The following is a 27547-nucleotide window of genomic DNA, read 5'->3' on the forward strand; positions in this document are numbered from 1 at the left end:
GTCAAAGATGGTAAAGTAATAGAAGATTTTTCTTATCTTTTTAGACATAGCATTCAATACAAAAAGAGAATCAGAACAGTCATTATGGTGTAGAATCTGAACACCTGTTCTTATGTGTTTACCACATAAGATGAATCTAACTGATGACACAACACATTTTCTCAAAAATTCTGTTCAAAAAAACCAGACAAACAAAAACAGCTTGACAGTAGTAGACTGCTCCAGCATTTATCCTGTGGTCAACAGGCAGTCAGCTGCTAGTAAATGTGCATTATAAAGACACAGTTTAAAAGCACATTTTTTCCTTCTTCCTGGCAGTCATTGTGTCAGTAAAGATGCTACTTAACTAGAATCCTACTTTATTCCCATCAAATTATGTGCAAATGGTGTTCAGATGCCCAATACCAAGCTCACTGATTTCCCTGTAGAACTCAGGTGTACTACAGGACAAAGACATGTCCTGTTACCTTCTTGCCCTTTTGATTCCTATTTCAAGACCATATTTCTGTGAGACTAACTGCAGAGCTCGAATACATTGCTTGGCAATGCTGTGGCAAATAAAATGACAATAATCCTAATACTACAGGCACCCTGGACTTGAAAAAATACATCATGACAACTGAACTGCTCTGTAAGATCCTTAGCAGGTAGAAACAGCACAGCTTTAGCTTTTCATGGACTCATTCTATCACCAGTATGCATTTCAAATATCAAGATACACTTAGCCATCTAAAATATGCTGGGTACAATGCCACTTAACAAATGCAGTATTTCTAACACTGAGGAAGATTATCAAGGATGAAAACAGAAAAAGTGGAGGAAGAAGAATCCAGTAGACTGATTTAAAAGGTAAAAGTCTTAAAGATTCTAATGAAGAGATGAGGGTGGGATGCACAGAAAACCCTTGAAAAGCAGAAAGTAATTTCCTTTACACGTTTCACATTCAAATTTACAATGAAAATTATATTCTCAGAGAACTTGACCAGGCAGTTCATTTAATGCTATTCCTGAAACTAACAGAAGTGTGTAAGAGAAACTTTAAAGAACTCTTTGCCAAGTATGCTAAGTTTACCACCCTGGTAAAGTATTATCCAGGTGAATAACCCTGAGCCCAAATCACAGATTACATTACTGGGCAACAGTCTGCTTACTATATTTAAAAGAAGAGATCACCACCACAGATCTCTAGATATTTTGCTGCAGAAAATATATTTAACACAGTACGCCCTTAAGGTGCTTTGGTGATAACCAGCTCTAGAAAACCTGCAGAAATTTCAATTTGGATTTTCTATTCCCAGATATGGCAAGGGAAGATGAGGCTTTTACAAAAATTAGCCAACGGTCAGACAAAAAGGGCTGCAACACCTACTGGCTATGAACATCAGTAAGTAACACACACAAGCTGTTTCCTTAACCTTGAAGAATGAAACAGAACTTGAACAAATGAACCAGCTGAGATCAACACATACCTGCTTCCCGGCAGGGAGAGCGTTCATGCCGGAGAAAGAAACGCACCTCGCCCCTCTGCATTCCAAACCTCTGCAGAATATCCAGCATCCGTTCATTATCAGCTATGGGACGTTCTGAAAAGGTACAAAAACAGTTAACTGCTACATCCCACCGCAGCTTGGGCACATACCACACCAAAAATATCACCTTTCACCTGAACACTTGCTAGTACACAGGTGTAGCAAGTGCACATAACCCTTGCCCTCACCCAAGGCAGTTCTACTTTTCCCTTAAGAAGCCACTGCATTGCTCCTTGCTTCTGAAACTAAACCAACACCTCTGAAAAGCAGCCCTGGAAAAGTCCACCCCTGAAGGGAAAAGCTGAGGCACTGCTGCAGCCCAAGGGAAAACAAACCGGGAATTCAGAGCTATCAGTTCTAGTGCCTTCATTTTGTACGTGCAAATCACCTTACCCACTCACCACCTCAGCATGTGCTGCTGTACCTTTCACGCCTCTTCTGTGGCACCTCACACAAACTTATTCCTTAGCCATTCCCACCCTCTCCTCAAGGGCACTGCTGCCACGATTCCTACAGGGACTTCCTAATTCCAACGAGAATGAAGAGAGATGCAAAGATAAACTCCCAGGGAAGAGGAATTCTCTTAACGCTGGATGGCAGCCCTTGCATTCAAGCTCAGGCAGAAGCACTCAACACCCTGAAGAGGCTCCTTGGCAGTACCCAGCGGGCCTGATCCTCAGCATGCCAGCACAGCTCCTGTCACTTCAACTGTTCTCCCACAGCTCCTGTCAGACATTGATTCAGCTCATTGTCTTGGACAGCAAATTTCATGAAGTTCAGAGGAGATGCATTTTGAAAGCCCTATTTCTGATAAACCTTGAAAAGCTGAACTACTTTGGATTCACAGCTCAAAGTAAAAAAAAGGATCAGACAGTGAAAAGTGAGCCCAGTAAGAACTTGCCATTTCCTTTCAAATAACTGAGATGAAAAAGTTACATGCACAAGTTCCACTGAGTTTCTTTTCCTGCTCTTATTCCCAAGCTCAGGATTCAGTCATATATCTAATTTTTAAGCCTTACTTACTGCCTTTTGATAATAGAAAAAGGCAGTGTGAGTCTACATCTACCAACTTCATTTACCAGTACTCCTCCCTTTCTTTATTACCTTTCTTTAAAAATTTACATACATCACAGCCAGGCACATAGCCAGAATACAACCAGAATTGCTTATTGGCTGCCAGATCTTTACATAAAAGCAGTTTCTTTTGTTATTCTAGACATTTTACCATAAATATTTCTGCCTATTTTAAATGTGATGGCAACAGTGTGGTCAATATATCATAGCAGTGAATTTACGTAGTCAGGATACTGTCACAGTATCCTCTAACAGCACTGGGGCTCATGATCACATTGAACCCATTTGTGCTGGATGGAGACAAACATTAGATCTTGTTCCTGGCCTGAGAAATAAGACAAGCAGACAAAGAATGAAATTAAATACCACCGTTTTTGCACCAGTTTCATTTTTTCTGACATTGCTTTTGTTGGCGGTTTCCTTTCATTATTTAAGCAAGGGGAGGGGGGGAAAAAAAGAAAAACTAAATCAGAGTAGTTCATTCATAGTCAATGGAGTCTTTCAAAAAGTCACTATCTTAATATGAAATAATGTTTTCAGCAGGAAAAATTGTTGGCATTAAGTATAAATGTTTTCAGTTTCATTAAAAAAATGAGCTGCTAACATGTTTCCAGTATGTGAAAAGCTCTTTTCAACATAAAAGTGTTTCTTTAAATGAAAGTGCTGCAGCTGTGCTCAAGCAATCTAGGAAGGAAAATTTCTGGAGTCACTGTCAGAAGAGATTAGCTTTACAGAATAAGCAAGTAGGTCACTGTTACAGAAAAAGCAGTCTCTTGGCAGTTACTTGTCTAGACAGCAAAAAACACTCCTCATCAGCTAAACCTTAATTCAAGAAAAAAAAGGCAAAAACAAACAAACAAAAAAATCATCAGTACCACTGCCAGATTTTTGTCTTAAAGGGTATATAGCAGGCTTATGAGGCAGATTTCTAGCAGCTCAGCAATACCTCAGCTGAAACTCTATAATCAAGGGAGATGCCCTTTACAGGAGGATTCTGTCAATACCACTCATTGGCTTCAAAGGAAGGTCAAAGAGATTTTCAAATACCAAACAAATGTACATTTGAAAGCTCAAGAAGAATGGACAGTCATTTTCTTTTTTTTTTGCCCCCCACCTGTCTCATAAAGAAAAAAAAAAAAAAAAAAAGGGAGATCTTTATACACACACCCCTTTTGACTGCTTTCCACAGCAGGAAAGGTAGCTGCCTAGCAGAATTCTGACAATAATAGGAAGGTCAAAAAGCTTTGCCCTGATATTCACCAAATTTCATACAAAACTGGGAGCACAGGGAGAGTAGTAAACTTGCCTCCCTTCAGGGAACAGAGTGCCTCAAGCACACTTGCAGCAATCTTTCAAAGTAGGCTTAATAAGGTCTGACAATAGAAGCTAAAATTCCTGAGCAAGTGTCAGAAAAAGAAAGAAACAAGCTATGTAAAAAGGATCCCAATAACTGACGTCTTAGAAGTCATTTTCCAACACAAGTCTTTTGTTTCTACCCCCAGAGGTTAGCTGTTCTGCACCATGTTTGTTTTAAACCAGTTTCATTTGTTCAGTGTAATATGCAAACAAAGCAGAAGTCATGGCTAATCCTGGCAGAACAAGATAGAAAACTTTGCTGACATCTAAAATGAGATTAGCAAAATAAAGTATTTCTCTCCCCCGCTGCCTCCTCCCCTCACCAAAAAAAAAATCCAAAATATATGTGAAAACATATCTTGCAAATGCTCATTACTGGATGCTACACAGATGCTTAAGACATCTTTTATTCAAAGCAACATGCACAATCCAGTACTCAAGTCTTCCAATGTTATTGATTTGAGACAACTGCATTTTTTGTTAACAAGTACAATTGGGAACGGTATTTGAAACTTCAGTAAGGCAAACTGCCGAGCCCTGCCCTTGGGTCACAACAACCCCAAACAGTGCTACTGGCTGTGGGCAGAGTGGCTGGAAAGCTGCCCAGTGGAAAAGGACCTGGGGGTGCTGGTCAACAGCAGCTGAACATGAGCCAGCGTGTCCAAGCAGGCCAATGACATCCTGGCCTGCATCAGCAATAATGAGGCCAGCGGGAGCAGGACAGTGATTGTCCCCCTGTACTCAGCACTGGGGAGGCCACACCTCAAAGGCTGTGTCCAGCTCTGGGCCCCTCACTGCAAGACAGACACTGAGGGGCTGCAGCACGTCCAGAGAAGGGCAATGGAGCTGGAGAAAGGGCTGGAGCACAAGTCCTGTGAGGAGCTGTTGAGGGAGCTGGGAGTGTTTAGCCTGGAGCAAAGGAGGCTCAGGGGTGACCTTATCACTCTCTACAACTCCCTGAAAGGAGGGAGTAGCCAGGTGGGGGTTGGTCTTTTCTCCCAGGCAACCAGTGACACAAAAGGAAATGGCCTCAAACTGCACCAGGGGAGGTTCAGGTTGGACACCAGAAGAATTTCTTCACTGAAAGGTTGGTTCTTTGTCAAGGAGAAAAAGGAAGCTTTATCTTGCCACTGCAGGTGAAAATGGCTGTGGGGTTGAAAAAAAAACAAAAAAACATTCTCACCTACCAACACTTAGGACTTCAGAACCTCCACACAGGCTGCCCAGGGAGGTGGTGGAGTCACCAGCCCTGGAAATATTCAAGAAACTGGACATAGCACTTGGTGCCATGGTCTAGTTAGCATGGTGGTATTCAGTCAAAGGTTGGGCTCAATGATCTTGTCAAGGTTTTCACTGTGAAAATGGAAGCAACATTTTTTGTCCTATAACAGCTGTCCAAGCAGCATTAGATATCTGTTCTTGTGTGTCTCATGACGTCTTTGCAAAGACTAATCTCAGAAAAAGTTCTCTGCTTCGCTTCATGCTTCTGTATCCGATTTTCTTACATCTCCTTGACTAGCAGAGAGGCTGATAACTTGATCATATGAATAAAACACCACACACTATATGGTCCCACTCACACAAAAGTTCACTTTTCAGCTTAACAAGAACATTTGGACACTAAGTACTAACAGACTTCACTTGCCTCTTACTATAGGTGCTCTCCTTTGATTTCAGGACAATCTCACTGCCCTTTCCAGTGTTCTCTACATCACCATCTCAAAAGCCAAGCAAGAATCCAGGTTCAGGAAACAAGAGAGGAACTGCCCACTCTAGCACAGCTCCAACTTCAGTACCAAAGGAGAACCCTGTCCCTCACCAAAACCACTTGTGCTCTTTAACAGGGTGTGGGCACTAAGACTAACTATAAATTCAGTAGTTTTACCTAAACCTTTATTTTACTTGTCTTTCACTGTATACTTCAGTATTGTGTTGATTTAGACAAACATGTACAATTAAAATATATTCCTAGATCTCTTTCCATGATGAATTGGTGATTTTACTATCATTTATGAAGCAAAGCTTCTTTACCTCCTAAGGAAAAAAAAAAACTGTTCCATTTTTTAGACTTAGAAATATCAGAAACATTACATCTCTGTCAGAAGCAAGTAAATATCAAGAGATAACTCAGGTATCTCATACCATTAAACAAACATCCATCTCACCAAAGACTTCTTTGAACAGATGTGAGCCTGAGCTAACAGCAGAGGAAGAAATATAAGCCCTAATCATCTGATTCCTTTATAATCTTGTTGAAGCATCTCAAAAAAGTTGGCTCAGACATAATTATTTTTCATGACTTAAAATCCTGTCAGGAATTCATCTATCTTATGCCTGGGTGGCTACCAGTGCCTAATGACCACCATGGAGACAGGGGATAGTCCAGAGCCCTTTCCCATTTAAGCCATGAGACATTAGTAATATTTTAGGTTTTATTTGTTGACATATTCTCCAGTTCCAGTGGAGCATGGCAATTTAGGGAGATTTGAGCTCCCAAGATTAGAAGAACGTGGAAAAAGAAAAAAAGTTACAACAAGCCACATGCACAACCCCCTTTCCTACAGGCTTGGAAGGACAGTCAAAAGTAGCTTCTACATCCTCCCTGTCACCCACTTTCTTTAGAGCACTGCATATCAGGTAGCTCCCACTACTCCTGCTAACACACTCCTCCTCGTGCACACTTAATGCAGTTGGTAACACTGAAGGTGCCATCAGGAAAAGGAAGCTTTATTTTGCCACTGCAGGTGAAAATGGCTGTGGGGTTGAAAAAAAAAAAAAAAAAAAGAAAATCACTCTCACCTGATCAGAGAACTACCAACACTTAGTACTTCAAAACCTCCACACAAGCTGCTGGAGAAGAGGAGGTAGAGGAAACAACTCTCTCACACCCATCAGAGACTCATGGGCTGCGCAGACAAGAACATCTGCATGCTTGAGTCCCCCTCCTTTGCTTAACTCAGTTTTGCATGTGTGAGCCTTCTTGCAGGTGTGTTATCACAGCCAGTCTGATGAAGAAGTCAATGAAATGGAAATGCAGAAACTCTCTGGGACAGCATCACATCTGTCAGGTCTCCATGTACTACCTTCTCAGGAGCAGAGAATGCCCAGGAATTCACCAGCTGCCAGCCTGACCTACCTGAGCCACACCACACCTCAGCCAGGTGGCACTCGCTCTCCCCAGGCTCCTTGCACAGCTCCACCACATCTCTGCAGGTTGTCTCGGGGGTGACTGGCACCTCAGTGAAGTGCTGCTCGTTGTTACTGAGGTACACGGTCAGAAACATCTGCAAAAGACAAAGGCAACAGCACATGGTTACTTTCCAACACAAAGGCAGACTGCACCTTGGAGTCACAACCTGCTCATTACATGCATTCTTTCCAACATAGATAACTTTTTATCAACTACAGTGGGTACAATTTTCAAAACAACCCCAAATTTCTTTAAGGTATAAGCCAGAGAGACACTACAGGAATAATCCCCTGCTCAACTAAATTACACTGCTGGAGGATTACTCGGTTTTAAATCTGGACCTGATGCTCCTTCCTTCTCTCTTCAGGTGATGTGTCAGAACTCCTCCCACCTTACTGTGTGTACATACACTGCAATCATTTTACACAGCAGGAGAAACAGTCATCCAGAGTTCAGCAGTAGTGAAAAACAATGGTAATTACATAGGGTATAAAAAAAAGACCAGAGCTTACTACATAGGCAGTCAAGTGGAAACAGTTTGCATTTCTGTAATGTATTTCATGGGAAGGGTCCTAGAAACACAAGTCAACTTGCTGTGCCCTTAGTCTTACAGCCTGAATACAAGGTCCCCCTTAAGCCCCATTCCCAGGAAACCAAGGATATTTTACTTGGCTTCCTCTTCACAGCTGGAGAAGGATCCTTGATCTTTGGTTTTTCTGTTTAAACACACCACACAGACAGATGTTGTTCTTGCTCACGTCTTTCCTGCCACAACTACTAAACGAGCACTCTAAAAAATTAGTTGCCATATTTGATAGAAAACGTTGATGATTACTCCCTCTAAGCACCATCTCACTACATGCTATTAATATTAAACTGCTATCAAAGTTTAGCTGCTAGCTAAAAATTAATGTCAATTCTCTTGAGGCCTATTCTCAACATCAGTCTCAACTGGCTGTTAGTCACACAGCTTCCATCAACACAAAAATCAGTCAAATATCTCCAGAAAGCAATTACTCCACTAAGCATTTCAAGCAACAGCAACTTATACAATTCAGGATTTTTCATACAGATGGAAAAGATGTTTTCTCAAGAAAAGACAAATCCTTGCCTGTCATTTTTAGAGGATGAAAGGGGTATACATTCTTAGGCGTAACAGTTCAAAAGATCAAAAAGAAGGAAAAGGAGGCCAAATCAAACATGGGGAGAAAGGTATCAATAACCTTCTAAATAAATCTAAATAATTTTTAAAACAACAAAACCATTACCACAAGCACTATTTCTGTGATTTTGTGTAAATACTATGGAATAAGAGATTTTTATGCAAAGTGAAATTTAGCCCCGTCTGTTTCACAGCTTTAGGAATCCTCTATTGGGGATTCTCACAGAATACAATCGTGCACATTCCTGATGTCTCCAAAGCCTTTCCAGGGCTCTTCTGAGTGCTAAGATCCCCTTCACCCCTATGTGAGAGGCTGCCTTTACTCTTTTAAAAACTTTGACAAAAGCACTCCAGACTCTGCAGGTCTTGTTACACAGAGTGCAAGTATTTGGCCCACTTGTGGCAGTATAAACACTTGCAAACAGTTTTTTGAGCCCTGGCCCTGCATCAAGAGCACAGAATTTCTGACCTCTGGTTTTGCCCAGCTCCCCAAGACAAGGGCTTCTGATAAATTCCTGAACACCTTCTACAAATATTCACAGAGAGGAAGAAGCCTGCTGAAAACACGCTCAAAACTGCCTGATGGCTACATTGCCCCAACCAATTCCTTGTCACTTTATGGGAGGGCAAAAAGCCACAAAAAATCAACAAGAAAACCAAACAAAAAAGCCAAACTTGGAGCTTATAAGGAGGCAAACTAGGAGAATGTGAAGGTAGGTAGGATCAGTTTACCACACACTTATTAAATAGTGAAGATGGGCACAACTGTTCTGCTGTCTACAGCATAAGGAGGTATTGAGCTAAATTATGACACAAAGCTTTCCAAGCAGGAACTCTGACACTTGGCTTTAAACTTTTGCCACAGAACGTGCCACCTTTCAGATGCAGTGTCTCTGACTCCCCTAGAGGAGTTTGGCAGTGAAGGATGTCAGGTGCAGCCAGGTAAGAATATCTCTTAATCACAATTACTGGGGCAGAAGAGTATAAAATGCAAAAGAAGCTCCCCAATAGCTTTAGAGGAGGGTTATACAGGTGTGTAAAACACATCAACCCTTCACAAACAATGCTGTACTACCTTGTATTCGAACATCACCAAATCACACAGGCTGTGTGTCTGCAATAACGTGTTAATTTAAAAGATGAGCTCACAGATGGGAATTAAGAGAAAATTATAAAGACCATGGCATTACACACAAAGCAGACCTAATTTGACCCTAGCACGGCTGTTCACCCTTCAGTGTGCCTGTCTATATCCAGTGGTTAATCCTTAGGATTTAGCAATACAGACAACTACACAGGAAGGATCACGAGTTGCCATTTCTATCCACAATGCTCAGGATAATTACTAATACATTAAGCCAAGAGCACTCAAACCTGCTGTGTGGGGGCCATTTCTGGGAGTTGGGAGTGTCTGCCTTACCTCTATCCCACATATTCTAGGAACTAAGGAAAGAAAAACCAACCAAACTGCAAATTCCATAAAAACATACCTCAAAGTCCTTAGAATCTAAAGCAACTAAAATGTTATGATACTGATGTTATCTCATCCTGCTTCCCTTTAGCTCCAGGGACAATGCTGAGATGATCAAGTTCTCTAAGTTGTTGTGCTCTGCTCTTGCTGAATGGGCAGTCACATTTATCACCACTGCCTACTCACCTGCAAGGCCTCCTGAGGTACCCTGCTTCCCACCTGGACACACTGGAGCCTAGGGCAAGCTCCAACCAGAGAGTATCCATCACAGAGATGTCTCTTCCCAGACAGGAGTGGGAAAAGTAAAGAAACCGATGTGAACCAAAAGCCTACTGTGGCTTCTTGGTGCTGCTTGTCACCCTTGGTGGCTGCTGTGGCTTGCACCACCTTGCACTGGGATCCCAAGGACTCGTGCTTCCCCTGGGAATGGTTCAAAATTCATTAACCACCCTACCAGTTAGTTTATATCTCTGTTTTATTGCTGTGTGGCAACAAGAAACAAAGGAAAAGAGTACTCTCATGACACCTTGTTCAGAAGCTGGAATCTTACACCCAGTTAGAGAACAAACCAGTCACTTGCTCCTCCCTGAAATTGAAGATGATAAAACAGCTGTATACAAACATCCAGCAATTTCAAAGGGAAAAAACAAAAAACCAATATGCAAAAATTCAGTTTCAAACTAGGCATAAATGAAGGACTTGATTTAAAAAACGAAAGGAAGACATCCCAGTCAGACCTTGTACTTTGTTCAAAGATGTCATGAAAGCAAATACTAAAATATCTGACAGTTCCATATAGCCTTGGATCAGGGTTTTTTCCCCTAGACTTTCAAAGATTGAGTTTTAGGAATGCCCAGCATACAGACCAAGCATTTTCTGAACAGGACTCAGATCCCTAAGTAAGGTCTAAACTAAAAGATTTCCCTTCCTTTTCCCAGCCCAGAGACATGCTCACTTAAAGGTACTGAAAAGCTTTAAAATATAAAAGCACTGCAGTACTTTGGCATACTTGGGAGAAAACAGGGGTGTTGTGTAGCTACTGAAGCAGTTCCTTTTAAAATCACATCGGAGATTTCAGCTGACTCTGCTCCAGCTTAGAAAATAGAAGTTTGCAGTTATGGAGCCACCAAATGAGGCAGTTCGATCGGCTGCACCAAGGACATCAGAGAGAAGACCAAGGTCACACGAGCTAAAGCAAGGGAGAGTTTTTGCAAGGAATGACTGCACTGTTTGACTTACAAACAACTGGATGGCAAAGCAGAGTACTGAACATAAAGGACTTCGTGTCTCCAAAAAGCCTGCCACTTATGACAGAAAAATAAATAAATCCAAATTGGTGTGAAATACAACTTTGAGTCCTCCCAGCATGAAATACATCATCTTGTTTCAACTCCTATTATTTATGAATGAACTCCAACTACAGCCACTAAGTTGGGATTGTAACACACCCAGGAACAGGAAGGGAACACAGTAAGAAAAGCAACCAAACAGGAAGTCATCAATTAAAGCAAATCACAGGCCATTTTATAATCCTCCATCTCTCTTCTGCACATCATCCCAAACAGCCTTACATTTGCCTGCAGATCTGACCCACTCATTGCTGAGCTCATCAATGGGATCATTTCATACAATTATACCAATATTAAATATAACAGGGCTCAACATCTGCAAATACATTGTCAACTGAAAGTAAAATATTTAAGAATGGCTAGCCCTACTAAAGTGCTAGGCTATAACCACACTATGTTTTGGGTCCTGCTTTGTTGCCATACAAAACAAAAACTAAAAACAAAATTTTAAAAACCAAAAGCATGCCAAATCCACAAGAAATAGCTTCCAAACACATTTGGAGCGCTAACCTGAGCAAACACACGCCTCATAATTGATATCCATCCAGTAAGATATCATTTCATATCAAAGGCCTTGTATCACTCTTCTCCTTAGATCAGAAGGCCTCAATTATTGATTAATGGGGGGAAAATAGAAATGCAATTTATTTTTCAGCTTTGATGGTGCTTCTGCAAGGATCAGACTTCTCTTACTCCTTAGTTATTATAAAGCTGATGTCACACATCTCAGGTATTAAAAGGGTGTTAAATCGGACACTTTCTAACTAATACACTAATTGCATTCAAGTATTCAGGATTCAAATATTCAGAAGAACACTATGGTAAGGGGCATGATGTAAATTAAAATACACTTAATTCCTGAAACTACCTGAGCTAAAAGAGACACATTTTCCCCCTCCCCACACTTCTAGGGAAGAATCTAATTCAGATCATAAAATGTCAGCAATGGACAACAACCAGCAAAACTCAGTCTCTTATAAAATATAATCAAGAAGAGAATATATTTTAAGAAAAACAACTTAACCCTGGTTTTCACTATTGTCTGAATTCCTAACTTTATGGAGGCTTCCTGCACAGCAGGCACTATACAATACAAACCACGGCATCTATTCACACAGTATTCTTCAGCTTCAAAGCCCTTTATGACCAGGAAATCATGACACAAGCAAGCAGTTTCCTATTTTACAGGCAGGGAAACTGAGGCATACAAGAAGGCAAAACCAGAGACAATCCCATTATATTTGACAGCCAAACAAGCACACTGCCTCTGGAAAACATGATTCATTTTGCTGCCTTGCATTAGAGCTAGTAACATAATTCTGTACCACATTCTGTATTAGCTGCATTTTAGACTGAAACCTAATCCCTTCAAGCACTCATTACCTGTGTTGAAGGTTTTTATATTTGCATAACACAGCTAAGTAATGGTCTTAGCTTGTATAACAAATTTTCTTAGCTCTCATTTTTAAGGAGGCATTGAAAGTCGCTCTTTACATCTTTTCAAACCTAAACAGTTTCTATGAATTTACATCCTGAACTAAAAAGTCATCTTAGAAGCTAGTTTCAGTTAACTGAAAAACTAGCAGCATAGAAATATTAGAATTAATAGATTAACTATCACACTTCAAGTACAGGTGACAGAAATGACAAATAACTGTTTTCACCCACAGTTTAAACTACTACTAAGTCTTCCCTAATAAATACAAAACCCCTCCATACAAAGAGTTAAATTTAAGTCTTGCATCTTACCTAGTAGGAACAATGATGCTGCACCTTTCCAGATGGCTACAAAGAAATCAGTAGCTAAAACATATTTTTGCTGACTTGATGCAACTTTCTAAACAACAGAAGACAGCCTGCACAACAGCACATTTTCCCGTTCTGATAAGCAGCAGTCAGAGCTGGTGCACAGTTACAGCTCTCCATTCAGTGCAAAGTGTACCACAACAATAGAGTAATTCAGTGATTCTTCTGCATGAAGTTCCCCAGAACCTGAAAACAGTCCTTCAGCAGGCAACATCCTCACTTATTGTGCCTAAAGATTAAGGTAAGCAAAAGATTAAGGTAAGCAAAAGATAATAATAGACTTACTAGAAGACAGGCACACAGGATGACTGCTATCCTTGATCCTTTTCATATTCCACTGCTCAATAAAGGTTCAACAGAAATGCAGAGTAAAGTTTAGTATTTGCCTCCAGCCACACCCAAACGCATGGAGCTCAGCTCTTGCCATCTCACCCTCCGCACACACTACTCAGCTTATTTTGCACTGGCTTTGGGCCATAAATATGAGAAAGGAAGTTATGATGCAAGGTAGGTGGAGTACAGTAGGAAGCACCATGGAATTGTTCAGATTATTCCCAGTCTGTATAAAGCACAGCCCTTTTCCCTTTCAATTGTATCACAGCAGAAAACAAGACTGAGCCTTTACTCTCAATAGCACAGTAGTTTCTACTTGTACAGATTATTTTAACGATAAGTTTGTCATGCATTTGTACTTTATCTTTAGTAAAAATGTCAATTTTTTCCAGAACTTAAAATACAATGTACATCTAAATGCACGTTGAGGAGGGGATGGGGAAAATGAGCTGAAAGCAGCAAAGAGGAAGATTCCCCCCTCCTTTTTTTTCCTCCGTCTTATCCTTACTGTAGGGAGAACAGAAAGAAAGCCATCTGCTTATAGTATATGCTAGTTCATCTGGGCAAAGGCTACAGCACAACTGCCACATTACATCTCACTATCAGGCATCTGAATCATCATCATGATGGGAATCTGAAGAGCTGCAAGGGAAGCAGCCTGAGTTCTAGCCAAGTATTGTGACTGTCTGAAATTAATGGATGGAGGTTTGCTCTCATTCTACTTCATGGACTGCAACCTCAACAACAGAACTCAGCACTGCAGTTCAGATTTAATAACAAGGAATATGCAATTACAATCTTCCTGCCAAATCTTGTAGAAGATCATTATCCTAGATTAGCAATTTTGATTTTGTGAAGTCTATCAGGCATAGCTCAGGACCGGCAAACACAGAATTCCTGACCCATGTTCCCCCTTCTTTCAGCAGAGCATTATGCACAGTCTTTAAGAGAGCTTTCCGAACAAAGACTTTTACTTTGAACCCAAGCTACGTTTTCCAACTTGACATTTTTCTTCAGGCATTTTCATACACAAGAAAGCAGAAGTCCTCCCACAAGCCAGACACCAGAAAGGTCTATGCAAATAAAGCTCACTATTTTGGATGAACACTCAGCACAGGAGCAACATAACTCCCCGCTCCTTGGCTGAGCTACCACATATCACACAAGGCAAGAAAATCTCAAACAAAGGTGGTTTTTAAAGCCACCTATACTTTTGCACTGCAAGTATCTATTGCAACATCAGCATTTAGTAGGAAAAAAAAAGATCTTAAAGTTTGTAGTGGGTTGACCCTGGCTGGATGCCAGTGATCCACCAAAGCCTATCACTCCCCTCTGCAACTGGATGGGGGAGACAAAATACAATGAAGGATTCATATGTTGAGATAAAAAGCCAGAGATCACTCCCCAAATAATGTCACAGGCAAAACGGACTCAAATTAGAGATATTAATTGGATTTACGACTAAAAAAACCACAGCAGGATGATGAGAAGTACAGTAAGACCCTTCCCCCACCCTTCCAGCTCTAGCTCTTCCCCCGCAGTGGTGCAGGGAGATGGGAATGGGGATTGTCAGCTCATCACATGTTGTTCCTGCTGCTGCTCAGGGAGAGGAGTCCTTCCCCTGTTCCAGCGTGGGCCCCTCCCACAGGATACAGATCTCCATGAACTTCTCCAGTATGAGTCCACCCCAGGGGCAACAGTTCTCCACAGACTGCTGCACTGTAGGTCATCCTTCCGCAGGGTGCGGTGCTTCATGCACAGCCTGCTCCAGCGTGGGTCCCCACAGGGATACAGCTCCTCCTAGGAAGCCTGCATGGGCTCCTCTCTCCACAGGTCTGCAGGTACCTTCCAGGAGCCTGTTCCAGCATGGGCCTCCCACGGGTTCAGAGCCTCAGCCTCTCAGGCACCCCCTGCTCCAGTGTGGGTCTCCTCCAGGGACTGCAGGTGGATCTCTGCATCCCCATGGACCTCCAAGAGCTGCAGGGGCACAGTTGCCTCCCCACAGTCTTCATCACAGGCTGCCTGAGAACCTCACTTCCACTGCCTGGAGCACCTCCTTTCCCTCCTTCTGCACTGACCTTGGTGTTTGCAGCACTGTTCCTCTCACATATTCTCACTCTGCTCTTCTCCAGCCATAATTACATCTGCACAGTACCTTTTTCTTTTCTTCTTCCTAAACATGTTATCCCAGAGGTGCTGCCACCATTTCTGACTGGTCCAGCCTTGGCCAGCGGCAAGTCCATCTTGGAGTCAGCTGGAATTGGCTCTGCTGGATGTGGAGGAAGCTTCTGGCAGTTTCTTACAGAAGCTACCTGTATAGCACCCTCCCCCTGCCCAAAACCTGGCCAAACAAACCCAATACAAGAATAAAAACCAAACAAACCAGCCTGTAAGATATATAAAATACATTGCTTTCAGTAACGTGTAGGAAACCACCGCCTTTTACTGAGCACCCACATTTGCCAACACATCATCTATAGCTCGTTCTGCTCAGACCTGAATCCACACTTGGATTTGCATCAATGTAGTTAAACAACTGCAGAAATTCAGAGTAAACAAACCCTGAATATATTCTTCATATTACACCACACAGCAGCATGTTCACAGATCCCTTACCACTGCCATCTGTGTAGCTCCTCTCCTACAACATATTCCCTTCCACCCCAAAATACTCTTTCCCTTTCTCCCCAGATCCTTCCTCATGGCCCCCTGCAGACTGCTTTTGCACTATTGGACACTTTACCATAAACTCCTGCAAGCTGACTGTCAGAAAAGCAAGCCTACACATGGTGTTTGGGCTTGTACTGTTGGTGTCCTACTTGCAGCTTGCTCCTCCTCCACCTGGAGCCAGCAAAGGAGAACTGGATGTTGGGAGGCTTGCCCCTTCAGGCAGACTCTGCCTCATCTTCTGCATTCAGCACCAAGTTATAAACATTTCATACACAAGGAGAACAAAATTAATGTAATTTTCAGGCAGATAAAAAAATTATACCATGTAATTCTTACAAGAGATACCTACTACGGGAAAGAGGAACAGTCCAACTCATACAACCTAATCACAGGGGGTTCCAGTTGCTCCTCCCATTCTTCAGTGTCACGACACAGGCTGTTCCTAATGAGCCTAAAGCCAAGGCAACATCCGAGCATAACGAGTGGGGTTATGAACTCAAGCTTAAGCCTGAATCATCTCAGTTTTCTGTACTTGCGTCAAACCCAGAGGAAGTCCTTGTACAAGAAAAAAAAAGTAGTAATAACTACATAAAGGAAAATAAAAAAGAAAGTAAGCTGCTCTTGCTGCTCTAGAGCTTTGCATCCCTCCCACTGGGAACATGGTTCTCTCAGTCTCATACACAGCCAGAGGCCAAACAAGGGCCACATTAAGTGTTCCCTGTTGGGACTTGAGAGAATTACACATCTCAATATAGTCCCTTAAAATGCAGGTACTTTCTCGCAATGAAAAGAAAACCCAGAATTTTTCCTGGTAATAGAAAAAGATTTTGTACAACACAAGACTCATTCTGGAGAAAAGCAAAAATAGATGTGCATCAGGGATGAAAGCGTATTTAACACCACCTACACCTAAACAACACAGGCTATCACAGTATCTGGCACCTGTCCCACCCACACCACACCTCCCACTGCCTAAGACACCAATTCTTTCTGGGTTTAAAAACACTCCTTTTCTGCTTTTCCAGCCAATGCGTAATAATCTCACCAATAAAAAGACGATCGACTTTCACACCAGGAAGCAACTCCACCTCAGCCCACCAGAATACGCATGGCAAAGCCACATTTATCATACAGCAAGTGCCTACCCATACATCAAGCACGTTTATGACTTAAATTCTATTTACTGATACCAGGAGGCTGGGCTGGTGGGAGCACCCATGAGGGAGGCAGGGTATGGAAGCAGAAGAGAGGAATTTCTTTTTTTGAGTCAATGTATCTAAAACAGTTGTGGTATAACAGCAACACAAAACAAATCATGTAGCAAGTCATTAAAAAATGAAGCACAGAACACTCATCTACTCCAAACCCAGCAACTTCACAGAGCTCTGTGCCAAGCACTTTTGAAAATACATTGTATTAGTCACTCCTCTAGGAAAACAGCTGTCAAAACCTGTGTCCTACCTCCATAAAACAGATCAATGTCCAAACCAAAACACTCATGACACACACAGGTAGGTCAGAGGACACACCATTTCTGGCGTCTGAAACAATGACATGTTTAACCACACAGGTTAATTCCAGTGTGGGAAAGTCATAGGACACACTGGGCTGTTGTGTGAGGCAGGCTGACCAGTCTGGTACCCTAAAAGACATTACTACAATGGGAGATTCAGAGGCACATTAGCACACCACAGGCTGGGTTGACATCTCCTTTGTGCTGCAATTCCAGAACGTGCTATTCAGCCATCTACCTTCAGGACAAGCAAAAACCAAACCAAACCAACCCAAACTGGGAATTTCAGACCACACAGCACAACAGCATGCCTGTTTACTGCTTTCAAAGGTCCCTCTGCCTTCCTACTTATTTGCTGTTACAAGGTAGAGGCTTCCTTTATTACACCTTCTAAATACCACCAGAGTAAATTCTACGTTTTTGTTAGTCCAACTTAATCCTCGCAGTGCATGAGAATACACAAAGATGGTGGAGAAATTCCCCTGTATTACCAGCTCTCAAGGGAGTGTAGAAAGAGGATAAGGTATCATCTGACTGCTCCAACTCAGCCAACCTAAATGGTGAGTTGAGGCACACCATGATCTTCCCAAATCCAGCTGTTATTTCTGATTGCACAGCCACATGGCAAATCACTTCCACCATGTAAGTCTTTTAGTTCCTTTTTGCCTTTAGTGCAGGCAGCATTTCCTACAAACCATCACTCAAATCCTTCCTAAATTCAAGGGGAAGTGACAAAAGACACGTGGCTTTGGGTGTGGATAGAAACCCAAGGAACAAGACCATCCATTTGAGCAGCATCCTACTATTAAATTAATTAGGTGTAGTGTCACACCACACCTTTGCAGAAGGGCAGCTCTTCCCAATTCACCACCAGCTCTGGGTGGGTACACACTCCTGTTGCATGGAATGACCTTCATCTGTCACATCCAGGTGACTGCCAGGACACACAGCACTGCAGGCAATCAACACAGCCACCAGCCATGCCAAAGACTGCCAGCATGAAATGCCTGGGCTTGGTGATCACACCTATTTGACAACAGCTGATATTATTATTCAAAGCCACAAAGGAGGGGTTTTGTCCTACCACTTTTGGGCTGCAAACACACAGGAAGTCATTAGTAACTAAAGCAGCACCCACTCAGTTGGCACAGAGGACACATTGAGCATTTGCAACAAAACAGATGGATCTCTTTTGTTACTTTGCAGGTTAAAAGGGATCAATGGGGCTAGTCCAACACTCGAAGTGATGGATGGCCAGATGTTCTTAGCTGACCACAGCGTATTAATGGAATGTGTAAAACTACAGCAGAACTGGGAAGGAGAAATCCTGCCCCTTCAGTCAGCCCATTAGCCCAAGCACCCAGCTTGATCCAACCTTTGCTCCTGTGATGTGGAGCTCTACACACTTTAACTTGTATCACAAACATTCAGGCATTCTACCAGACGCTGCAGAAGGCTGGCAGATTGTAGAGCTGATCACTGTCTGACAGGTTTTTTTTAAGTGCTGCTCACTCCCCACTGCTCGTTCCAGGCAATACCAGGCTCTCTGCAGACACACCAGCTGAGAAGTGAGAGGAGAACAGTTGAGCAGGGCAAGGCAGCAGAGCTTGCTGAGTGACTTTTGGCTTTACAAGTTGTCACCAAAGTCATGACAGTGAACAACAGTGTTGTACAGAATGGTGGTTGCTTAGGTGATGTCACACCTATTTTAAATGAATTAAACAGAGCAGAGTTTAAACAAATAACATGCGTATTATGCCAGGTTCCTCTTGCTTCAAGAGCTTCAGAAGTTGTCCCTTTTAGCTTGGTACTACTTGGCTGCTCATTCAGCTTCCCTGGAGGTAGAAAACTACTTCTCTTAGCCAACGCTGCTAAATACTATTTGCAAGAGAAGTACCCTAAATAACAATGGTTTTTGTGCAACACTGGTAAATCACTCTGCAGAAGGGCCTCATGGGCAAGACCTACAGGCAACAGCAGAGGCACAACAGTGCAGAGGCAAGAAGCACAGAGTGCTGTTTCCATGGCTTCCCTGCACTAACCCTTCCTTGTGGTAGAAGGTGTTCTCAAAAGGCTGGAAGATGCAGCGTGGCTGTCGCTGATAAAGAGGCGCCATGGCAGCATGACAGGACAGCAACGCTCGTCAGGAACCTGGCTTGGACATGACCCATGGCAGAGTCCCTTTGCCACCTTTGGTACTTCACAGGAGAGCTTCCCCACATTCTCCAGGCACGTCTGGTTCACTTTGCCTGGTCCCTTGCACTCTGTCTTTCACGACTCAGTGACAGCTTGCTCCCTCCCTCTGTGACAGCCAGAAATCAGTCATTGCCTGCTACATCAGCTTCTCCTGAACACTTGATTTTGTTGGGAGACACAGTTGTACTACAGCTGAGACCAGAGAAGCTCTAATAGGTTTTAGGAACACAATCCTTTAGACAGAAAGAAAGGGTTTCACTTGCCTGGAGAAGCCAAGCAGGAGCTAATAATAATCACTTCTCTGCATGGTTCAGATACTGATCTGAGTAAGATTCTGCATTCAAGGCAGCAAATACATATGATGGAGAGCAGAGTAAAAACAGTCTTTGCACACTCTTAAAAAAGAGGGAAAAGTGCACTAGACAAACCACCACCCTCAGGCAACAGGGAAATTAGCAAGTTATAACTGCACAGGTGTGACAGAAACAGCTGAGTGAGAGACCCAGCTACAGGGAGTAAAAGCCCTCCTGTAGACTCACATGATTTGCCAGCCCAGCCAATTTGCACAACTTCAGTTTTGTCCAGCAGAACTAAGGAATAGGAAGGTGAGATCCCTGTGTCTTGCTGAAGAGGCTTGTGGCTACTGAAACTCAAGAAGGGGATAGGCACTTTGTAGAAGGTCAAGCCTCCATACCTTGAGAAGGCAAGAAAGAGGCTCTACAGCAGGGCTTATGTGTAGTCTTCCAGCTCCTTGCTCACATTTACAGGCTGCTGCTACACTGGAGTTACTGTGGTTTGGCACAGAACAGAGCTCAAATGGGGTAAAAATTACAGCATTAAAAAATAACCCACTGAAGAAGATTAAAAAAATGATTTTACTCTTTTAAATGACAGAAGGAAAATTAAGGTAAGAAAAATACCCAATTCCAGAGACTCTCCCTTAGCTTTCAATTCAAAGAAACAATGGGATTTAACACCCTAATGAAATAGAGGAAAACTAGTAATCTAAGATTAGATCTAAATTACTCCTTAAGCAGTTAGGTTTCACAAAATAGAAGTACCAAATGACAAGGAAAATCTCCTTACTTATTCAACAAAAAAAAACAAAACAAACCCCACATGCTGCTTCTTAGCCAAGATGCACCAAAACAGTGAAATAAGAATATTTATTTTATATACTTGTAAAGGATTTGTGGAGAAGCATCTCTTTTGGGGCCTATTCTCAAGCATGGAACACAATGAATTACCACCAAAGTTCTCTCCCCCTTTGTGATTAAACCTACAAATCATTTAAATACTGATATTGGATATGACAGACCCGTATTCCAGCTGCACCACAATATAGCAGTTGGTTTGACTCTACAGGTCCCCCACATCCGGGCTGAACTCTCTGCATGATCTCCAACAAATGGCTTGACCTTCCTGCAGCTTCTGCTCACTTTATTCAGTGTTATGATCCATAGCAGTTTGCATTTTACAGATCAAATGTTTGATACGGAATAACTCAAAATAATAATGGCAGAACCTTTAAAGTCATCTCCCTGTCAATTGCGTGGGAATATGTCCATGTTTTTACATGTGCTTGGGTATTATAACCAGATACACTGCAGATAAAGTCTTTTAAGAATCAATTTTATTATCAAGAGAACCACATAGAATGAGTGATAGCTGCAGCAGAAGCTTGATTTTAAAGTGTCTAAGCTTTACTTCGCAGAAGGATGAAATAAAGATATGAACAGGATTTTAAAAAACCCAAACCCCCCAACTAAAACACAAAGTCTTCCCCTAATCTTCTTTTTAAAACAAACCCCAGTAAAAGGTGGGCACTGCACACAGCCATCTACCAAAGCTTTGTATCATATTAAGACCTGGGAGCATCACAGCAGCACAGGAGAAACCGGTACAGAAACTACATTACCAGCCCAGTAAAATAATTCTTGCTATTAATGCCACAGAAACAAAAACCAAAGAGTTCATCTTTAGACACCACTGGGTTCAACATCCATATAAACACCATCCCTATGGTGAAATCCCCAATGAGGACACAGGCATGACTAACTCTAAACAGCAGCAGCAAGATCCTGAATATTAATAATTAACTAAACACAAACAGCAAAAGCAGAAGCCAAGTTTGTGCCCTTTAACACGTCAGTCACAGTTGCTGTTCTGTCCCAAACTCACTCACTGTTCCCTCTCCATGAACATTTATCCCAAACTACAGTAAGTTACCTAACACTGTTTTAAACAACACTTCAGATCTTTCATGTTCCACAGAAAAGTCTGAAACCTCTAAACCAGTTAAGCAGTAGTGACTAAGATAATTAAGTACACTTCACATGATGTCCAGGACTTCTGGTGACCTTTACTCACAAGTATCATCCGACTGTTTGGGAACTGAAGATCAAAAAGACTCTGCCTGACTAACAAGTGACTAAGCTGAGAGAAACCAGGCCTCGAGATAATAAAACTGAGAGCAAAGAGAAGTTTTATCTGCTCGTTACCTCCTATTCAGGAGCATCCTCCAGTTTCCAGAGCCCTGAGTAAGTTTTTACATTTCACAAGACCATGAAAGCGCACAGATTAAAAGGATCTGGGTGTTCCTTTGTTATCAGCAGGCACATGCACAATGAAGAAGTTCTCCTTCAGCTGTGCCACCAAGCTATAGGAATTAGCTTGAGCCAGTCTTCTCAGGGTTACCCGACTCCTTCTCCAGGGAGGCTGTATGGCAGCGAGGCACAGCGCCGTACGTAATTAAACAAGCTCCATAACACACACAGTGGGAGAGAAAGGAGAGTCCCCAAGGCAGGCTGCTAACAAGGACAGAGGCTAGACAAACGGAGCACTTTCAAGACTGTTTCTTCATCAGTAATTTGAAAGGAATGTTAGGAACACTGCCATCCCACTAGTTTATTCTGTGGAAATAACCTTTATACCTGCCTCTTTTAAAGTCCAACTGACTTGCACGTAAATTAATCCCACAAAGCAGATCTGCTCACCAAAAAAGCAGACATCCCATCTGACAACACTAGGAAGGAGAAAACAAAACAAAATTCCATGAATTATCCATCCATCCCAAACTTCATGACTGCATATTAGCCCTCGAAGCTGTAAATTCAAGAGCCCCATGAGGCACTCAGACCCTGAACTGTTCAATAGATTAGAAGAGGCATAATTAGCTATTCCCATGGTCTCCACAGCTTGATCTGTTATGAATTCATAGTATTGCCCTTCCCCCATTTCTGATATAAGCCACACAAAGAAACAAAGATATTTAACATACTGCTGTGTAACATAACACACATTGCAGGTAGAGTGCTCTGGTATTAAAAAAGACATATGAGACATTAAATGCATTTAAAACTATTCCTGGAACAATTATTCACTGGACAGAAAAAAAGTAAAAAAAGATCTTGTTAAAACAACATGAAGCGAAGGGAGGGGAAAAAGAAAAAGAGCACTCTGGGAACCTCAAGGCAGTGTTTTCTATTGTGCATAACGACAGGTCAGAGTCTGTAAGAGAAGTGCAAGAGGTTTGAGAAGTTTAGAGATCAGAAAGCACAGCAAAACAATCACCTAAGCTTTATTTAGCATTTTAGACGGAATACTTAAACACTGAGTACCACATTAAAGTGCTTGAATGTAATATTAAAACTTTTAAATTATTAACCTTAAGTGGATATTCAGTTAAAAGAACACTTAATAAACTAAATCCTCCAATCAGATGAAGATAAGCAGTATATTGTTTGAAGAGCTCATAGTCTGAAACCCCATTCATGCACTGAAATCCACAAAAAGGGACAAGGAAAACTCTGTTAATGACTGATAAACCTGATCAGAGCTTAAAAAATTAAAAGACCACAGGAAACAAGGCTGAGATCCTACAGTTCACTTACTGCTCTCATAAACTCTGCTGGGGGTCAGTTTGTTTATAAACTTACAGCTGCTCATCTTACAAAGTGCAAGAGATTCATTTCTGCTAAAAGTTCTTCAGTTGAACAACAAGAAAAGTGTTTCCTAAGAAAATTCCCAAAGACAGGCTACTACTAGACTATTTCAGTGAATCAGAATCTGTATGGCAGCTCCAATCACTGCCTAATGGAACAAGCAAAACAGCTTTTAATGTAGGCGGGTTTTTTAAGATAAAAAATACACATATCCACAAACTAGTGAGCATTCTGCAATGAAAATATGTACTTTAAGTGCTTACTGGATGTGGCAACTCCAAGAGCTCACCTGGGACAAGATGTTAGACTTTAGAAGGAAAGCACTACACCTTGTGGTATCAAAGTTGCAGGGCTACTTGAAAGCTTAACTTGATTAGAAAAGAACACATGGTTATTAAGAACTTCAGTGTCAGACATTTCAGTAATTTCTGATGATAGAAAGCAAAACTTATTAAGGAATTAAAGTGCTCTCCAGTTTGCCAAGTTACTCCCTAACAATAAAGCTGTGTGTCTGGATCCATCCTGATTTCAGGAGATCCCCAGTAACCACTGCACATAATTCAAATTGAAAAATTAATCCTTATCGAGATCAAGGGGGTTTGATCTAAAAAGTTTCTGAGTATTAAAGGGGAGCTCAATCTACCACATCCCACTCTCTGACAGGAAAAAACCCCAAACATTTATCCAGCATGCATAATGATCCTAATTATTTCTCAATACATGCTCCTTTTAGGGTAATAATGTGAAATAAAAGGAGAGATACCAATTATGCTGTGGAAAAATATGCTATTTTAGAAAGTGTTTCCAGCTCCTTTTCACTGCTTAACATTACCAGTCACACTCCCACAAGCCTTCACAGATGAAAGGTGAGACAACCTCACACAGCTTGCCAGCATTAACCCTGTTATTACCTTCATCAGTACAGCTACACACAAATTACTTCTTAGTACACCCTCGTGCAGACTCTCAATCACATTGCCCTGACATATGGTTACAGCAGCAGTTTAGCTCCTATCTGTCATTACCACAAGGAAAACATTCCCATTTCAGGGTAGTCTCCCAAGAGCACAAGTAGTTATGCTGCTACAGCAATTTCCCAGCTTTTTCCCTGGCAGCTGCTCAGAGGTGAATTCCTGGCTGGGCTCACGTTGCTTGTATTTCCCACCTGGGGAACAAACTGTTGTTTAAACCTTTGCCCACGCTCTCTCTTCTGGAGCACAGGAGACAGACCTGAAGCTGAGAGTTAAAAATTATATACAGATGGGGAAAAGAAAGAGACATCTTAAACTTTAAGAAACAAAACATTTTGTAGAGAGTTTAGGGCCAGCCTACTACTTCTCATTAAAACAACGCAGAAAAAGATACTGAAGTCTATGAACACTTCATTACTGAATAAATAAAAGAGTCCTCACATCCTGCTCCCTCTTTCTCAAACCCTCCTTCTCTGCCCACCTCAAACCTCTAATTTTTTTCTGGAAAGAGAAATAAGATTTTTTTTTTTATTATTAACTAAAAGACAATAAGGAAATCTGGAGAAAAGCTTTTTACGCTGAATTAAAAGTTTTAATACTCATAATATTTACATTTTTATTACCTTAAGCCACCTTCAACCCTCACGAATCTTTCATTATTTGCAGCAAACACAATGTGAAAAGGCTGTATTCATCCCTTTATTTACGTGTTAAAAACAAGAATCACTAATGAGTTGAGTCATCAGCCAAAGAGAAGTCTGAGCCACCGGGGCAAAGCATACTCTGGAACTTGTCACCTGCAAATGCTGATGGGATAAGACTGCGCCTGTTTGTTTTCTCCTTTATTTGAACTCAGTGACAAGGAACTCACCAGCAACAGCATCTCCTGGAGATTTCACTGATACATGAGGGCGCTTACCTAGATCAGTTTTGACATGGATTGAATTAACACCTTATTATATTTACTGCTTGTTTTTCTAAGTTTTTATAGGCAGACAACACCACTGTTGCATAACACATTGGCTATTTAATCTACTTGGACTCATATTCTTTCTGTTCCTCCCTCATTAGCTACAGCAATCATCACCCAGCCTTCTCCAGTGTTCTCCGAGATCAAATTATCGCTCATTATTTCCTCCTAATTGCAGCGGAAGAACCTCACACCTATAGCAAAATGAGCTTCCCTAATACATCCACATCCTTCCAGTATGGATTCCCAGTTTCACCTTTCAGTACAGTTCCTTTTTTTGCTTGCTTCAGTCAGTTCCTCGAAGAGTTAAACTGGAAATAATCTTTAATACAAGAGTGCTGTTGTGAGAACCACCTATGCGTGCAAAGCTACTCGGTAAGACAGGCCACATCGCCCGGGGGAGGATGGCAGAGAGACACTTTAAAGCACCTTCGACTCGGACTAAATAGGTATTAAGCCTGTCGGGATTTTCTGTACATACTCCAGTCTCTCAGAACAACAGAATATGGACTTCACGGGGCATCCCTGCTGGTAAACCCAGGTATTTAGTGGCAGGTGTACTTTCAAAGGAAAGTATTTTACGTCACCACTTCCACAAATACTGTGCTGGAAAACTAAGGAAAAGCTGCTGGGCTTTGCTTTCATCCAACCTGAGCTGACAAAAACGGTGTAATTTTTAAATTCATGTTAAAACTCCTTAGAGAAGGTGGTGCTCCGCGTGCCTTTTGAAAGCGTTAGAACAGAGACACCTCCGAGAGCCGGGCAGGTTTAGCACACACCGCCGCCAGCAGCTCCCGAAACTCTCCCGTCCGAGGTCGGGAATACCTGCCCCGAGAGCTCCTAAGCACTCTGAACCGTAAACAACATGGACACCATCTTCCTCTGGGAGCCCGGGCGCTCCAAAACAAAGCCACCCCCATCCCCCAGAAGCAGCACAGCTCAAACCAACTTTAAGAACTTCGCACCATTAAAAAAAAAAAAAAAAAAAAAAAAAACCCTAGGCAGAAGAAAGCAGGATCTAGACGAAGTGCCCGTTTAGCCCGCGGGAGCGGGGCGAGCAGCCCTGGCGGGGAAGCCTTATCCCCCGGGAGAGAAGGAAAAGCCCCGGGCGATGCGGGCTCCCCTCCACCCCGCGCTGCTGCCGGGGCCCCGCGGCCCCCCCGGCCCTGGCTCGGCTCCAGCGGGCCCGTCTAACAAGTTGATTCCGGCGTGAAAGAGGAAGAAAAGGAAAACCTGAGAGGGGGAGGGGAAGCCCCTGCGCGGCCGCGGAGACCAGGCTGAGTGGGGGAAGGCGGGCAGGGAATGCCGGAGGGAAGGAGGGTCGCCTCCCGCCCCCCTCCACGTCCGCAGGATCTATTTTCCCTCCCGCTGCCCCGCTTCAACTTTCCGCTCGCCGCCGCCCGGGACTCACCGGCATCATCTTGGAGCCGAACCGCATGGGGACGGCCGGTGCCGGCCCCACCGCCCGGAGCGGGGAGCGGCGGCCCGGGGGGCGGAGGGGCTGCGCTGCCGCCGGGACGACCTGTTGCGGTGTTGCGGGAGGCGCTCGGCTCGGCCTCACCGCCCGCCCTCCGCTTTGTTCCCACCAGCAACCACTCTCCCACCACCGCCGCCTCCACCCCCGGCTCCGCTCCGAAACTAACCCCGGCCCGGCGAGGAGGAGCCGCCGCGCCCCGCCCGCCGCCCACCCCCGGGAGGGGCCGGCCCGCCTCCTGCCCCCGCCGCGAGTGCCGGCCCAGAGCTCCACGAGGGCGGTCGGACCTCCAGGGGCTCGGTCCTCAGCTGGGGCTGTGAAACTAGGAGATCCGTGGGAGTCCCCTCGGGTCACCTCCTCCTGCACACCGCTCCGAAACGCGCTGGTTTCGGGGCCCCACGGAGGGCAGGGGCACACGTAGCCCGGTCTTCCCTGGACCGGCAGCGGGAAAGCGCGGGTGGGAAGCCGCTGGCCAAGGTCAGCCTTCAACAGCAGAGCCTCCCCTAGCCTGAGCTGCGAGCCCCTGCCGTCCCCACTGC

General features: G+C 43.0%; 1 protein-coding gene across 3 annotated transcripts in view; it reads right to left on the reverse strand.

Moving 5' to 3' along the window:
- Positions 1 to 27166, reverse strand: part of TP53BP2 (tumor protein p53 binding protein 2) — a 52511-nt gene extending 25345 nt beyond the window's left edge. The window contains exons 1-3 of one of the 3 annotated variants that reach the window (XM_039568374.1): positions 26946 to 27166; positions 7096 to 7243; positions 1470 to 1583 (exon numbers count right to left, since the gene is read on the reverse strand). In XM_039568374.1, coding sequence (XP_039424308.1) covers positions 1470 to 1583; positions 7096 to 7243; positions 26946 to 26972 — 289 coding nt within the window. In that variant the 5' untranslated portion in view covers positions 26973 to 27166. Of the gene's footprint in view, positions 1 to 1469; positions 1584 to 7095; positions 7244 to 12880; positions 13136 to 13222; positions 13368 to 26945 lie in introns of those variants that run through there. The other 2 variants (XM_010393456.4, XM_019282378.3) reach the window with 2 other exon arrangements.
- Between the last annotated feature and the right edge of the window lie 381 nt (positions 27167 to 27547).

The sequence above is a fragment of the Corvus cornix genome, chromosome 3 (assembly GCF_000738735.6).
Source record: "Corvus cornix cornix isolate S_Up_H32 chromosome 3, ASM73873v5, whole genome shotgun sequence".
In the NCBI taxonomy this organism is placed as follows: Eukaryota; Metazoa; Chordata; class Aves; order Passeriformes; family Corvidae; genus Corvus; species Corvus cornix.